At 44.5% G+C, this 13,693-nt stretch overlaps 1 protein-coding gene across 1 annotated transcript in view; it reads right to left on the reverse strand.

Moving 5' to 3' along the window:
* The window catches only part of LOC141102590 (G-protein coupled receptor 54-like), a 35,648-nt gene that overhangs the window by 6,195 nt on the left and 15,760 nt on the right, over positions 1 to 13,693 (reverse strand). The window contains exons 2-3 of the mRNA XM_073591493.1: positions 3,894 to 4,018; positions 1,839 to 1,974 (exon numbers count right to left, since the gene is read on the reverse strand). Coding sequence (XP_073447594.1) covers positions 1,839 to 1,974; positions 3,894 to 4,018 — 261 coding nt within the window. The remainder of the gene's footprint in view (positions 1 to 1,838; positions 1,975 to 3,893; positions 4,019 to 13,693) is intronic.

Consider the following 13,693-nt stretch of genomic DNA (forward strand, 5'->3'; position numbering starts at 1 on the left):
ACAGAACATCTATAAAACATCTACAGAACATCTACAAAACATCTATAGAACTTCTACAGAAAATCTACAAAACATCTATAGAACTTCTACAGAACCTCTACAGAACTTCTACAGAACATCTACAGAACTTCTAGAGAACATCTATAGAACTTCTACAGGACGTCTACAGAACTTATAGAGAACATGTATAGAACGTCTACAGAACATCTACAGAACTTCCATAAAACATCTACAGAACGTCTACAAAATTTATAGAGAACATCTATAGAACTTCTAAAGAACATCTATAGAACTTCTACATAACCTCTACATAACTTCTACAGAACATCTATAGAACTTCTACAGAACATCTACAAAACATCTACAGAACATCTACAGAACATCTATAAAACATCTACAGAACATCTACAAAACATCTATAGAACTTCTACAGAACATCTACAAAACATCTATAGAACTTCTACAGAACCTCTACAGAACTTCTACAGAACATCTACAGAACATCTACAGAACTTCTAGAGAACATCTATAGAACTTCTACAGGACGTCTACAGAACTTATAGAGAACATGTATAGAACGTCTACAGAACATCTACAGAACTTCCATAAAACATCTACAGAACGTCTACAAAATTTATAAAGAACATCTATAGAACTTCTAAAGAACATCTATAGAAATTCTACAGGACATCTACAAAACATTTATAGAACTTCTACAGAACATCTACAAAACATCTATAGAACTTCTACAGAACCTCTACATAACTTCTACAGAACATCTATAAAACTTCTACATAACTTCTACTAAAAATCAACAAAACTTCTACAGAACATCTACAAAACATCTATAGAACTTCTACAGAACCTCTACAGAACTTCTACAGGACGTCTACAGAACTTATAGAGAACATCTATAGAACGTCTACAGAACATCTATAGAACTTCTACAGAACATTTATAGAACTTCTACAGAACATCTACAGAACATCTATAGAACTTCTATTGAACTTCTAAAGAACTTCTACAGAACATCTGCAGAACCTCTACAGAACGTCTACAGAACATCTGCAGACCTTTACAGAACTTCTACAGAACATCCTTTTCCTGTTCCGTTCTCCTCTATTTCCAACACTTTGGAATCTATTTATAAAACATTGCTGAAAGTTGAACAAAATGTCACCTAATTTTTCCTAATGACATGTACACAAGATCGGGTTCCGCCAAAAAAAAAAACATGGAAATGTTCGACGTGAGCTAGTTGTTGAAAAGTCCAACCGTGTGTATGCTCCATCGAACATTTCCTGTCGGACTTTCTACCAACAAATGTTTGAGAGCAGGGTCTCAAATTTTTACACCAACTTGACTTTGTTGTCGGATTATCCGATCGTGTGTACACAAGTCCGTCGCACAAAAGTTCCACGCATGCTCGGAATCAAGCAGAAGGAGCCGCACTGGCTATTGAACTTCCTTTTTCTCAGCTCGTCGTACGTCTTGTATGTCACCGTGTTCCCACGTTTGTAATCGTTGGCCAACATTTGTGTGACCGTGTGTATGCAAGACAAGTTAGAGCCAACATCCTTCGGAAACAAATCCACGGTTTTGTTGGCGGAAAGTCCAATCGTGTGTAACGGGGCATTAGACTGGGATGCCATTAAATTTCATGTGTGTGTAAAGGCAGGTGTCCCAATACTTTTGGTCATATAGTGTATATTTGTCAGGCTGGATTAGCTCCCCTCTATTGACCCCGGTGCCCCTCCCCCACATTGTGTGACATTGGGTGTCCCCTGCGGTGTCCCCTGCGGGTCACAGGCACATACGATTGGAGGAACAGTTTGTACCTATCCAGATGCAGATGCTGACAATCATGGCCACCTTCGGGGTGCGATGCCGCAGAGATCTCAGTGGATATAATGTGGCGTAACATCGATCGGCGCTCATCGCCGTCAGCGTGATACACGTCGCCTGGACTGTCACCTGCAGCCAGAGAAACAGAAGATTCATTTTATATTATATACAATGTATGGAGGATCAGAGACGTCCGTCATCAGAGAACATCTCCGACTCTCACTTCCTTCTGATTCTTAGAGATTTGTAACAATAATAAATATTTCAGCAATGAAACAAAAGTAACCATTAAAGTGGACCTGTCACCATGAATTATCCCCCGACATGTCCCAATATACAGCAACAGTATCATTCTTCAACAACGCCCCACCTATTATCATTAAAAAAGACACCCTTGGGCGCCAGTCCAGTGACTTATTTGCTGCACTTAAAGTGGTTCTAAAGGCGAAAGGTTTATTTTCAACTTAGTGCATTCTTTGCATTATTCTATTCCATTCTATTCTATTATTATTATTCTATTCTATGCATTCTATCCATTATTCTATTCCATTCTATTGTATTATTATTATTATTCTATTCTATGCATTATTCTATTCTATTATTATTCTATTCTATTATTATTATTCTATTATTATTATTCTATTCTATGCATTCTATCCATTATTCTATTCCATTCTATTGTATTATTATTATTATTCTATTCTATGCATTATTCTATTCTATTATTATTATTCTATTATTATTATTCTATTCTATGCATTATTCTATTCTATTATTATTCTATGCTATTATTATTATTCTATTATTATTATTCTATTCTATGCATTCTATGCATTAATCTATTTAATTCTATTCTATTATTATTATTCTATTCCATGCATTCCATCCATTATTCTATTCCATTCTATTCTATTATTATTCTATTCTATTATTATTATTATTATTCTATTCTATGCATTCTATGCATTATTCTAATACATTCTATTCTATTATTATTATTCTTTTCTATTCTATTATTATTCTATTCTATGCATTCTATGCATTATTCTAATACATTCTATTCTATTATTAGTATTCTATTCTATGCATTATTCTATTCTATTATTATTATTCTATTCTATGAATTCTATGCATTATTCTCTTCTATTATTATCATTCTATTCTATTACAATTATTCTATTCTATACATTATTCTATTCCATTCTATTCTATTATTATTATTCTATTCTATGCATTGAGATAAGAATCCTTTGACTGTCTGTCTTTCCCCTCCACCTCTCCCTAAACACTTACCTGACACCACTCTCACTCCAGCGCTGTCCCCGCCGGCAGCCCCGCTCTGCTCTCTCTTCCTGCATTCATGGGCTATACTGAGAACCATAGGAGCCACTGAGCCTAGAGGAGGGAGTGGGAGGCGGGGCCAAGCCGTGCTGTGTGTGTGTATCTATGGACAAGCACAGCTTGGCTCAGGAGCACACCAGCACAACTGGCCCCATGGCAAGCGACTTGCTATGGGGGCACTCCGAGAAAAGGAGGAGCATGGAGTGCCAGTGGGGGGCCCCAGCAGAGGGGTATCTATTACATGTTTTTTTATTTAAATTTAAAAAGTGTAGCTTTACAAATTACTTTAACAATATAATCTTATCTTCTGTGCCCATTATGAGGGGTTCCCACCATCCCTGTACTGAGTTCCCGGGTCTGTACACCCGCTGTGCCCATTATGAGGGGTTCCCACCATCCCTGTGCTGAGTTCCCGGGTCTGTACACCCGCTGTGCCCATTATGAGGGGTTCCCACCATCCCTGTGCTGAGTTTCCAGGTCTGTACACCCGCTGTGCCCATTATGAGCCGAAACACAAAACGGTGGGTGGCAACACCATAGATTTGAGCTTTGACCACTGAAATTCCCAGGAGGTCTTGAGGAGCCATCACATGGCTTATCCAGGGAGTCTCCACCCTAAACTGAAATATCAATGCTGGGATTGCAAACCCTTTAAATGAGCCCCTTGGCAGCACACCCCCCCTTCCCCCCTCCTCCACCGTACCTACCTGCTGTAAATAGGCCACAAACTTGCACATGAAGTCTCCGAACACCCAGCTGGGCAGTGGGTAGAGGGTGGCGGTGAACGGGACGCAGCACACTAAGAACATGATGTCGGTGGAAGCCAAGTTAGCTGCAGACACAGACACAGAGGATTACAATGGTGGACATGGTTCTGATTACATTTCTTCATAAAGGAGAATCCAAGTACAACTATTGGAGGGTTATGACCCCGGTCAGGTTTTTGGGGGTTTTTTGCATCCCATTTGACAGATTTGCCTTCACTTCCTGCCCCATAGCCAAAACAGGAAGTGAGTGGAAATCCCTCCAAAGTAAGGGAATCTCTGGTAGTCACCAGAACCAGTGTCCCCGTTGGGGAGATTTGCCTTCACTTTCTGTCCCATAGCCAAAACAGGAAGTTAGAGGAAATCCATCCAAAGTGAGGGAAACCTTTGATCTAGTGTCCCCGTTGTACGTTTTCCCCTCTATTCCTGTTCTGGTGACAACCCAAAACTTAGTGAACAGGAAAAATAGAGAGGGTGAATCTCCCTTACAGGGACACAGACAGCAATAAAAACTGGCAGGGGTTCTAATCCCTCACCACTCTATCCAAAATTAAAAAAAAAAAACTTTCAGGCCAGAACATTGCTGCTGTACCATTACAGGTCACCAGGGGGCAGTGCAGCATCACAATCAGAGTGTTCCCGGGTCCATCCTTCGCTGGATTCTGTTTAGAGTTCTATCCCAATCACCATGCTATATAGCAGGGGTCTGTAAACTGCGGCCTGGGGGCCAGACGAGGCTTGCTTTTATCCGGCTCTTGGCGGTCTGCATGCGGGTGCCAATATATTGTTAACAGCACCCCAAATTCAGATTGGAAATGCAGTGCATCTGCAGCAATCGCACGGTAGCTCAGTACACACCAGAACACGGTGCGGGAAAGACTTGTTCTGCGCACGTTTTTCTCGCACCCAGGTGAACGTCCCGCCCTTGCGATCTGCATGCGGATGCCAAGGTATTGTTAATGGCTCCCCTAACGCAGATCGTTTGCGGCCACCAAATCGCATCGGTACCGCAGTACACCCCGGAAGGTGGTGTGGGAAAGGCGCCTTCCGCGAGCATTTCCCGCACCCAGGGGAACGCATTGCAAGCACTACTTTTTTAAAATTTTTTTGCGTGGTCTGGTGCGATTTGTAACCCATTCAAATGAACGGGATATCAAAACGCACCACGCAGGAACACACGGGAATCGTGGTGTGAATTGGCCCTTAAAAAAACATATCCAAATGTCAGGACAATGTGAATCCCCCCCCCCCCCCCCCCAAAATGACCCCCTTTCTGGAAAGTGTAGGTCCCCCCGAGGATGAAAGTTGCATTGTGTGCAATTGATAAATGTTGTGGATAAACCCCCAAAATTTGAACCCACAACCTCAGCTACAGCTATGAGCTTGGCAGTGGCTGCAAAGGATGTCAAAAGGCTTTGCGATCAAAGTGATCCGGATGGCTGTAGAGCCGCCTGATCGTGTGTATAGGGGGCGACTAGTGACCCCGGGGGGGTATGTATTGTGTCACTTCTCCGGTCACAACTGTCAATCCTGGGCTGGTGTAGCTGAGGATGCAGAATAATCTGTGCTGGAATAGCTGCATTGGAAGGCAGGGGAGACATTGGGGGTCAAATAGACCCCCCCCCCCCCACCCCAAGTCTCCATGAAGAGGACCTGTCACCTAAATATAAATTTTATTATTATTATACAGACTTTATATAGCACCAATAGTTTACTGAGTGCTTTACAATATGAGGGAAGACAGTACAGTTACAATACAATTTGGTACCAGTGAAATCAGAGGGCCCTGCTCCTTAGAGCTTACAATCTAAGATGGAGGGAATCTCTGAACTTATCTGAACTGAAACTTAACTGAATCTCTGGAATTATTTGACCTCTCACCTGCCCATGCCATCATATAGCGAGCTTGTTAGCCTGCTATAGGATAGCATGACATTGCCATGTTTGGCAAGCTGTTCCACCCTAGTCCCAATAATTGGCACATTTGGCAAGCAGTTGCACCCTGGCCTCATAAATTGGCACATTTGGCAAATGGTGGCATCCTGGTCCCATTAATTGCCTCATTTGGCAAGTGGTTGTATCCCATTCCCAATAATTGGCACATTTGGCAAGCAGTTGCACCCTGGTCCCATAAATTGGCATGTTTGGCAAGCAGTTGCATCTCATTCCCATTATTTGGCACATTTGGCAAGTGGTTACGCCCTGGTCCCATTAATTGACAGGTTTTGCAAGTGGTTGCGTACCATTCCCATTAATTGGCACATTTTGAAAGTGCTTGCACCTTGGTCCCATTAATTGGCACATTTGGCAAATGGTTGCTCCCTTTCCCCATTAATTGATGCCTTTGGCAAGTGGCTGTGTCCTATTCCCAATAATTGGCACATTTGGCAAGCGGTTGTACCCTGGTCTAATAAATTGGCATGTTTGGCAAATGGTTGCACCCTGGTCCCATTAACTGACATGTTTAGCAAGTGGTTGCACCCTAGTCTCAATAGTTGGCACGTTTTGCAAGCTGTTGCACCCTGGTCCCATAAATTGGCACATTTGGTAAGCAGTTGCACCCTGGTCCCATTAATTGTCACATTTGGCAAGCTGTTGCACCCTGGTCCCATTAATTGACACACTTGGCAAGAGGTTGTGTCCTGGTCCCATTAATTGGCAAGTGGCTGTGTCCTATTCCCAATAATTGGCACATTTGGCAAATGGTTGCACCCTGGTCCCATTACCTGACATGTCTGGCAAGTGGTTGCACCCCAGTCTCAATAGTTGGCACGTTTTGCAAGCTGTTGCACCCTGGTCCCATTAATTGGCACATTTGGCAAGCTGTTGCACCCTGGTCCCATTAATTGGCACATTTGGCAAGCAGTTGCACCCTGGTCCCATTAATTGGCACATTTGGCAAGCAGTTGCACCCTGGTCCCATTAATTGACACACTTGGCAAGAGGTTGCGTCCTGGTCCCATTAATTGGCACATTTGGCAAGCAGTTGCACCCTGGTCCCATTAACTGACACACTTGGCAAGAGGTTGCGACCCGACCTGGCCCCATTAATTGGTAAGTGGCTGTGTCCTATTCACAATAATTGGCACATTTGGCAACCGGTTGCACCCTGGTCCCATAAATTGGCACGTTTGGTAAGTGGTTGCACCCTGGTCCCATTAATTGGCACGTTTGGCAAGCGGCCCTTCCAAAAGTGACGTTCCCAGTTAAATTTCCTGCACCACACCCGCTGTGACATGAATGGACCTAAATCAGACCAGCTGTATCCAAAAAGCAACTGGAGCTGCTTTATAAACAAAGTCGTTATCACGCTGTGCGCCATCGATGACATCACCATCCTTCCACAAGACGTGCCGCTCTTCTCCAATAGCCCTGACAACCCACCGACATTTCCACCACTTATATCAGGGCGCTCCGGAGCATCAAAGGGAAATGATGTCTTAATGGGAGACATTCTCAGCCTCCTCGCTGTCACTGTGCTCCCAAGAAGCAGATGGAGCAATTTGCATGTAATGCCCATAATTGTCCCCATATTCACAACGCACGACATACAAACAATCCCAGGGCCCCCCTGGGGGATGTACGTCGAATCTCGTGAACTGCTCTTGCGCAAAAATGTGCACAATCATGCAAATGGTTCGGGGGGGGGGGGGGTAAACAGATCTCTAACGTCCTAAAAGCCATTATTCTGCCTTCCATCCGTGCAGAGGTAGCGATGCAATTTCACGGGTGGAAAGGTTCAAAAAACAGCGGCGCTGAAGACACATCAGGCGCTGTGTTGCCGCACCGGTCAAGACATGATTTTTATTCAGCTTTGCATGCATGTTCATTAGCGACGTGCAGAGGGCTCTGAATCTGGTGACAGCTGGACAGATGACGGCTGCGAGATACTTGGGGTCTTGGCCGCTCTGCTCTGAAATACTCATTGCCCTGTGCTGATGTTAAAGGATCTCTCCAAAATTAAACGTGAGTGTAGGCAGGTGCAGTCCCTGTTCTCCACTGTAGGTTGCGCTCTTCCCGAGTGGTACTGCAGCTGGAGAAGAAGTCGGCTATGCTGCATCCGGGTGAACCTGGTGGGCATCTTGGGTCAGCAGAGCCTAATTAAGTACCTGGGTAGGTGCAACGTGGTGCAGCAGCAGAAAATACACTGAGTCCAGTTGCAGTTAATAAAACTTCAGGAGGACACCCCTGGTTACACTCACAGTAATGTGTAGATTGGAGCCGGTTCTGATGCAGGAAGAACAGCGTCATTCTCCAAGGGCGGAATGTGGCCTGGCCAGTCTGAGCCCAATGGGGAGGATTCCAATGAACCTTTTTCCTGCTGCTATTCACTCTCACTGACAGATGGGTGAATTGTCTCTACGCTATCCACTCTAGCATGCTTTCTTGTGAGTGGATAATGTAGAGACAGTTTACCCATCTGTCAGGGAGAGTGAATAGCAGTAGGAAAAAGGTTCATTGGAATCCTCCCCATTGGGCTCAGATTGGCCAGGCCACATTCCGCCCTTGGATAAAGATACTGTTGCTGCTTCAGAACCTGCTTCAGTCTACAAGTTTGCACATTACTGTGAGCGAACCAGGGGTGCCTTCCTGAAGTTTTATTAATTGCAACCGGACTCAGTGTATTTTTCTGCTGCAGCACCACGTCGCACCTACCCACATTGAGATGCACACAGGTATCATGGGGCGTCATTTTTCCATCTAGGCATCGCTGTAGTGTACCAGTTCCTCCAGTGACCTGAGAACCCCTGCAGCAGAGATATTCCCAAACACACCCAACACAGATCCCCTGTGTGTCTCACATACAGAAAGGTCCCTTTTGTGTCTCACATACAGAAAGGTCCCTTGTGTGTCTCACATACAGAAAGGTCCCTTGTGTGTCTCACATACAGAAAGGTCCCTTGTGTGTCTCACATACAGAAAAGTCCCTTTTGTGTCTCACATACAGAAAGGTTCCTTGTGTGTCTCACATACAGAAGGGTCCCTTGTGTGTCTTACATACAGAAAGGTTTCTTGTGTGTCTCACATACAGAAAGGTCTCTTGTGTGTCTCACATACAGAAAGGTCCCTTGTGTGTCTCACATACAGAAAGGTCCCTTGTGTGCCTCACATACAGAAAGGTCCCTTGTGTGTCTCACATACAGAAAGGTCCCTTGTGTGTCTCACATACAGAAAGGTTCCTTGTGTGTCTCACATACAGAAAGGTTCCTTGTGTGTCTCACATACAGAAAGGTCCCTTGTGTGTCTCACATACAGAAAGGTTCCTTGTGTGTCTCACATACAGAAAGGTTCCTTGTGTGTCTCACATACAGAAAGGTTCCTTGTGTGTCTCACATACAGAAAGGTCCCCTGTGTGTCTCACATACAGAAAGGCCCCTTGTGTGTCTCACATACAGAAAGGCCCCTTGTGTGTCTCACATACAGAAAGGTCCCTTGTGTGTCTTACATACAGAAAGGTACCTTGAAGCCACCAATCAGACTGAACCTGCCTTGACAGTTTGATTCTGATTGGTGGTGAACAAAGCAGTGATAGAGTAAGTTACAAAGCACAGCCTTCAGGAATAGACATGCGCACTGACGAAAAATTTGTTTGTTTTAGTTTTATTCGTTTGGCGGGGTTTTTTTTCGTTTTTCGGATCGCAATTCGTAAATTCAAAAATTTGTATATTCCAAAATACGAAAAATAAGAAAGAAAATCCTGAAAATTCGAAAGAATAACTATCTAACTAATAATAACTAACTATTAAATGATGGGTATTGGAATTTCCTTTCAAATTTGGCTGTTAGTGAATGTAACGAATACGAATTTATCCAAAGTTACGGATGATCTGAAATAATGAATGCCGCATCTGAACGAATGGAACAGAATTAATTAATAATAAATACTAATAAAAAGTTTTTATTATTATTATTATTGTTATTTATTATTAATTCTTTACATTCCATTCATTTAGATGCGGCATTCGTTATTTCGGATAATTCGTAACTTCGGATAAATTCGTATTCGTTACATTCACTAACAGCCAAATTAGAAAGGAAATTCCAATACCTATCATTTAATAGTTACTAATAGTTAGGTTATTATTAGTTAGTCATTATTTCAGATTTGTGAATTTTCGGATTTTCGAATTTTCATATTTTCGGAAAAATTTGTTAAACGGGTTTTCGTTAATTCGGATATTTCCAAATTAACTAATTTGTCGAAACTCATTAAAAAACGAATTTGGAACGAAACGAATTGCACATGTCTATTCAGGAAATACACTGCCAGCAACCCTGTAAGAAGCCCCCTAAAATCTGCCTGCAGTAGATTACACAGAACTCACATTGGGGTGACCTGAGACCACTTTCTCACTTTAGCGCAGTCACAGAGTTTACTGGTAAACATTACCAACCAATTTTGGCTGGAATTTTTCACTTGCTGACCGCAATACGTATTTATACGTTGCGGTTTGCAAGTGGTTTACCGGGACTATGGATGAAGATATCAGCCATAATCCCCCGGTATCGCTTTTTTCAGCCGGCGGCTGGTTTTCTCATGAAAGTGGACCGAGTCGCTCGTGAGCTGCTGGAACACTTTCCAAAGTGGCGGAAAGGGAACGTTCCTCCCCCTGCTTTCTCGAGCTTATCATTTCTGCCGGTTCGCCCAAAAAATGATAAGATGGTGTGCCTGGCTGCTTCCATAGGCGATCAAAGAGTAGATACTCTTTGATCGCCTCTATGGCCTTGGAGGACCAAAGCAACGTCATGACTAGGGATGAGCCGAACACCCCCCGGTTCGGTTCGCACCAGAACCCGCGAACGGACCGAAAGTTCGCACGAACGTTAGAACCCCATTGACGTCTATGGGACTCGAACGTTCGAAATCAAAAGTGCTCATTTTAAAGGCTAATTTGCATGGTATTGTCCTAAAAAGGGTTTGGGGACCCGGGTCCTACCCCAGGGGACATGTATCAATGCAAAAAAAACTTTTAAAAACGGCCGTTTTTTCGGGAGCAGTGATTTTAATGATGCTTAAAGTAAAAAAAAAAAAAGTGAAATATTCCTTTAAATATCGTACCTGGGGGGTGTCTATAGTATGCCTGTAAAGTGACGTGTGTTTCCCATGTTTAGAACAGTCCCTGCACCAAATGTCATTTTTAAAGGAAAAAATCTCATTTAAAACTGCTTGCGGGTTTAATGTCATGTCGGGTCATGGCAATATGGATGAAAATCAGTGAGACAAACGGCATGGGTACCCCCCAGTCCATTACCAGGCCCTTTGGGTCTTGTATGGATATTAAGGGGAACCCCGCACCCAAATTAAAATAAGGAAAGGTGTGGGGCCACCAGGCCCTATATACTCTGAACAGCAGTATACAGGCGGTGCAAACAAGACAGGGACTGTAGGTTTGTTGTTAAGTAGAATCTGTTTGTAATTTTGAACATTTTTAACGTGTTTAGCTCCAGCCAAAAAATCTTTTCTAAGCTTTTTGGAAAACATAGGGAAGGGTTATCACCCCTGTGACATTTGTTTTGCTGTCTTTCCTCCTCTTCAGAAGATTTCACCTCACTTTTTTGTCCCAATGAAAAATGTTTTTTGAAAATTTGGGTTTTTTTGTGGAACAAGGATTGGAAAGCATCAGTGGAAAGGAGAAATTGTTTTCCCATATTAACTCTTACAGGAGAGAATTTCCCTTCCTAGGGGTAGATTTCATCTCACTTCCTGTTGTCTCCTTCCGTTTGCAAGTAGGAGTCGTTTGTAAGTTAGATGTTTGAAAGTAGGGTCCTGCCCTATATACTCAGCAGAAATTTGGGCCTTAGGTGTTGCTGTGGCCACAACACTGTAAGCCCTCACAGGGCCCTGCTGTGAAATATTAGATCAAGAATTGTAATTACATGCCCCTGTTGAACAGGAGCTGAAAAATTAGGCCTTAGGCACTGGTGCTGGTGCCACAACACTGCAACCCCTCACAGACACTCTAGTTGGAACGCAGGAACGAGCCCTGCTGCAAAGTATTGCATCAAAAATTTTAATTACACGCCCCTGTTAGACAGGGGCAGAAAAATTGGGCCTTAGGCACTGGTGCTGGTGCCACAACACTGCAACCCCTCACAGACACTCTAGTTGGAATGCAGGAACGAGCCCTGCTGCAAAGTATTACATCAAAAATTGTAATTACACGCCCCTGTTAAACAGGGGCTGAAAAATTGTGCCTTAGGCACTGGTGGTGGCGCCCAGAACCAAAAATGTTCTTACAAGCTATCAGCGTGATGATTGAGGAGGAAGAGGATAATTACTCAGGGATAGTCACTCAGCATCAGCATAGGCAGTCTTTGAAGGGATCTGAGATTTCAAAAAAAATTATTCGGTTACATCAGCATCAGGTGCTTGGTAGCTGGTGGTGATCCAAGACTCATTCATTTTTATGAAGGTCAGCCGATCGACCGAGTCGGTGGACAGACGCACCCTGTGATCGGTTACCACGCCTCCAGCAGCACTGAATGTGCGTTCCGAAAGAACGCTGGATGCAGGACAGGCCAGTAGCTCAATTGCATACTGTGCAAGCTCTGGCCAGTGATCCATCCTCAAGACCCAGTAACCCAGAGGATTTTCGGTGGGAAAGGTGTCCAAGTCTGATCTTGCCCCTAGGTATTCCTGCACCATGTAAAACAGACGCTGGCGATGGTTGCTGGAACCGATCATACCTTGGGGCTGCGGACCAAAAAATTGTCTGAACGCATCGGTCAGACGGCCACCTTCTCCACCGCTCCTTCTTTGACTGACCGAAGCCTCAGCAACACGTTGTCCAGAAACAGGAGTTTGTAACCTCCCAGTCTCTGGGAACGCGTTGCACAGACCTTTCTGCAAGGCCTCCTGAAGATGTTTCATCCTCTGCTCCCTCTGCGATGGCAAGATAAGGTCCGCAACCTTACCCTTGTAACGTGGATCAAGGAGGGTTGCCAGCCAGTATTGGTCCTTCTCCTTGATACCACGAATACGAGGATCCTTACGCAGGCTTTGCAGGATCAGGGAGGCCATGCAGCGTAGGTTTGCTGAGGCATTCGGTCTGGAGTCCTCTGGGTCACTAAGAACGACATGGTCCGCAGCCACCTCCTCCCAGCCACGTACAAGTCCATGTGTTTCTTGGGACTGATCCCTTAAAGACTGCTGCTGATGCTGAGTGCCAGGCTCCACCTCCATACTGACACAATCTTCCTCCTCCTCCTCTTCCTCCTCGTCCTCTTCCTGTGTGATCGGCGGGCACGCAGGAACACTGTCTGGATAAAGGGGGCCTTGAGAGCTAAGGAAGTCCTCCTCTTCCTGCCTCTGTTCTGCCTCAAGTGCCCTGTCCATTATTCCACGCAGCGTGTGCTCCAACAGGTGGACAAGGGGGACAGTGTCACTGATGCATGCACTGTCACTGCTCACCATCCTCGTGGCCTCCTCGAATGGTGACAGGACAGTGCATGCATCCCTGATCATGGCCCACTGGCGTGGGGAAAAAAAACCAAGCTCCCCTGACCCTGTCCTGGTGCCATAGTCGCACAGGTACTCATTGATGGCCCTCTGCTGCGTGTGCAGCCGCTGCAGCATGGCCAACGTTGAGTTCCACCTGGTGGGCATGTCACAGATTAGGCGGTTCTTGGGCAGGTTAAACTCCTTTTGGAGGTCCGTCAGCCGAGCACTGGCATTATATGACCGGCGGAAATGCACACAGACTTTCCTGGCCTGCCTCAGGACATCCTGTAAGCCCGGGTAC

The sequence above is a fragment of the Aquarana catesbeiana genome, linkage group LG07 (assembly GCF_042186555.1).
Source record: "Aquarana catesbeiana isolate 2022-GZ linkage group LG07, ASM4218655v1, whole genome shotgun sequence".
Lineage (NCBI taxonomy): Eukaryota > Metazoa > Chordata > Amphibia > Anura > Ranidae > Aquarana > Aquarana catesbeiana.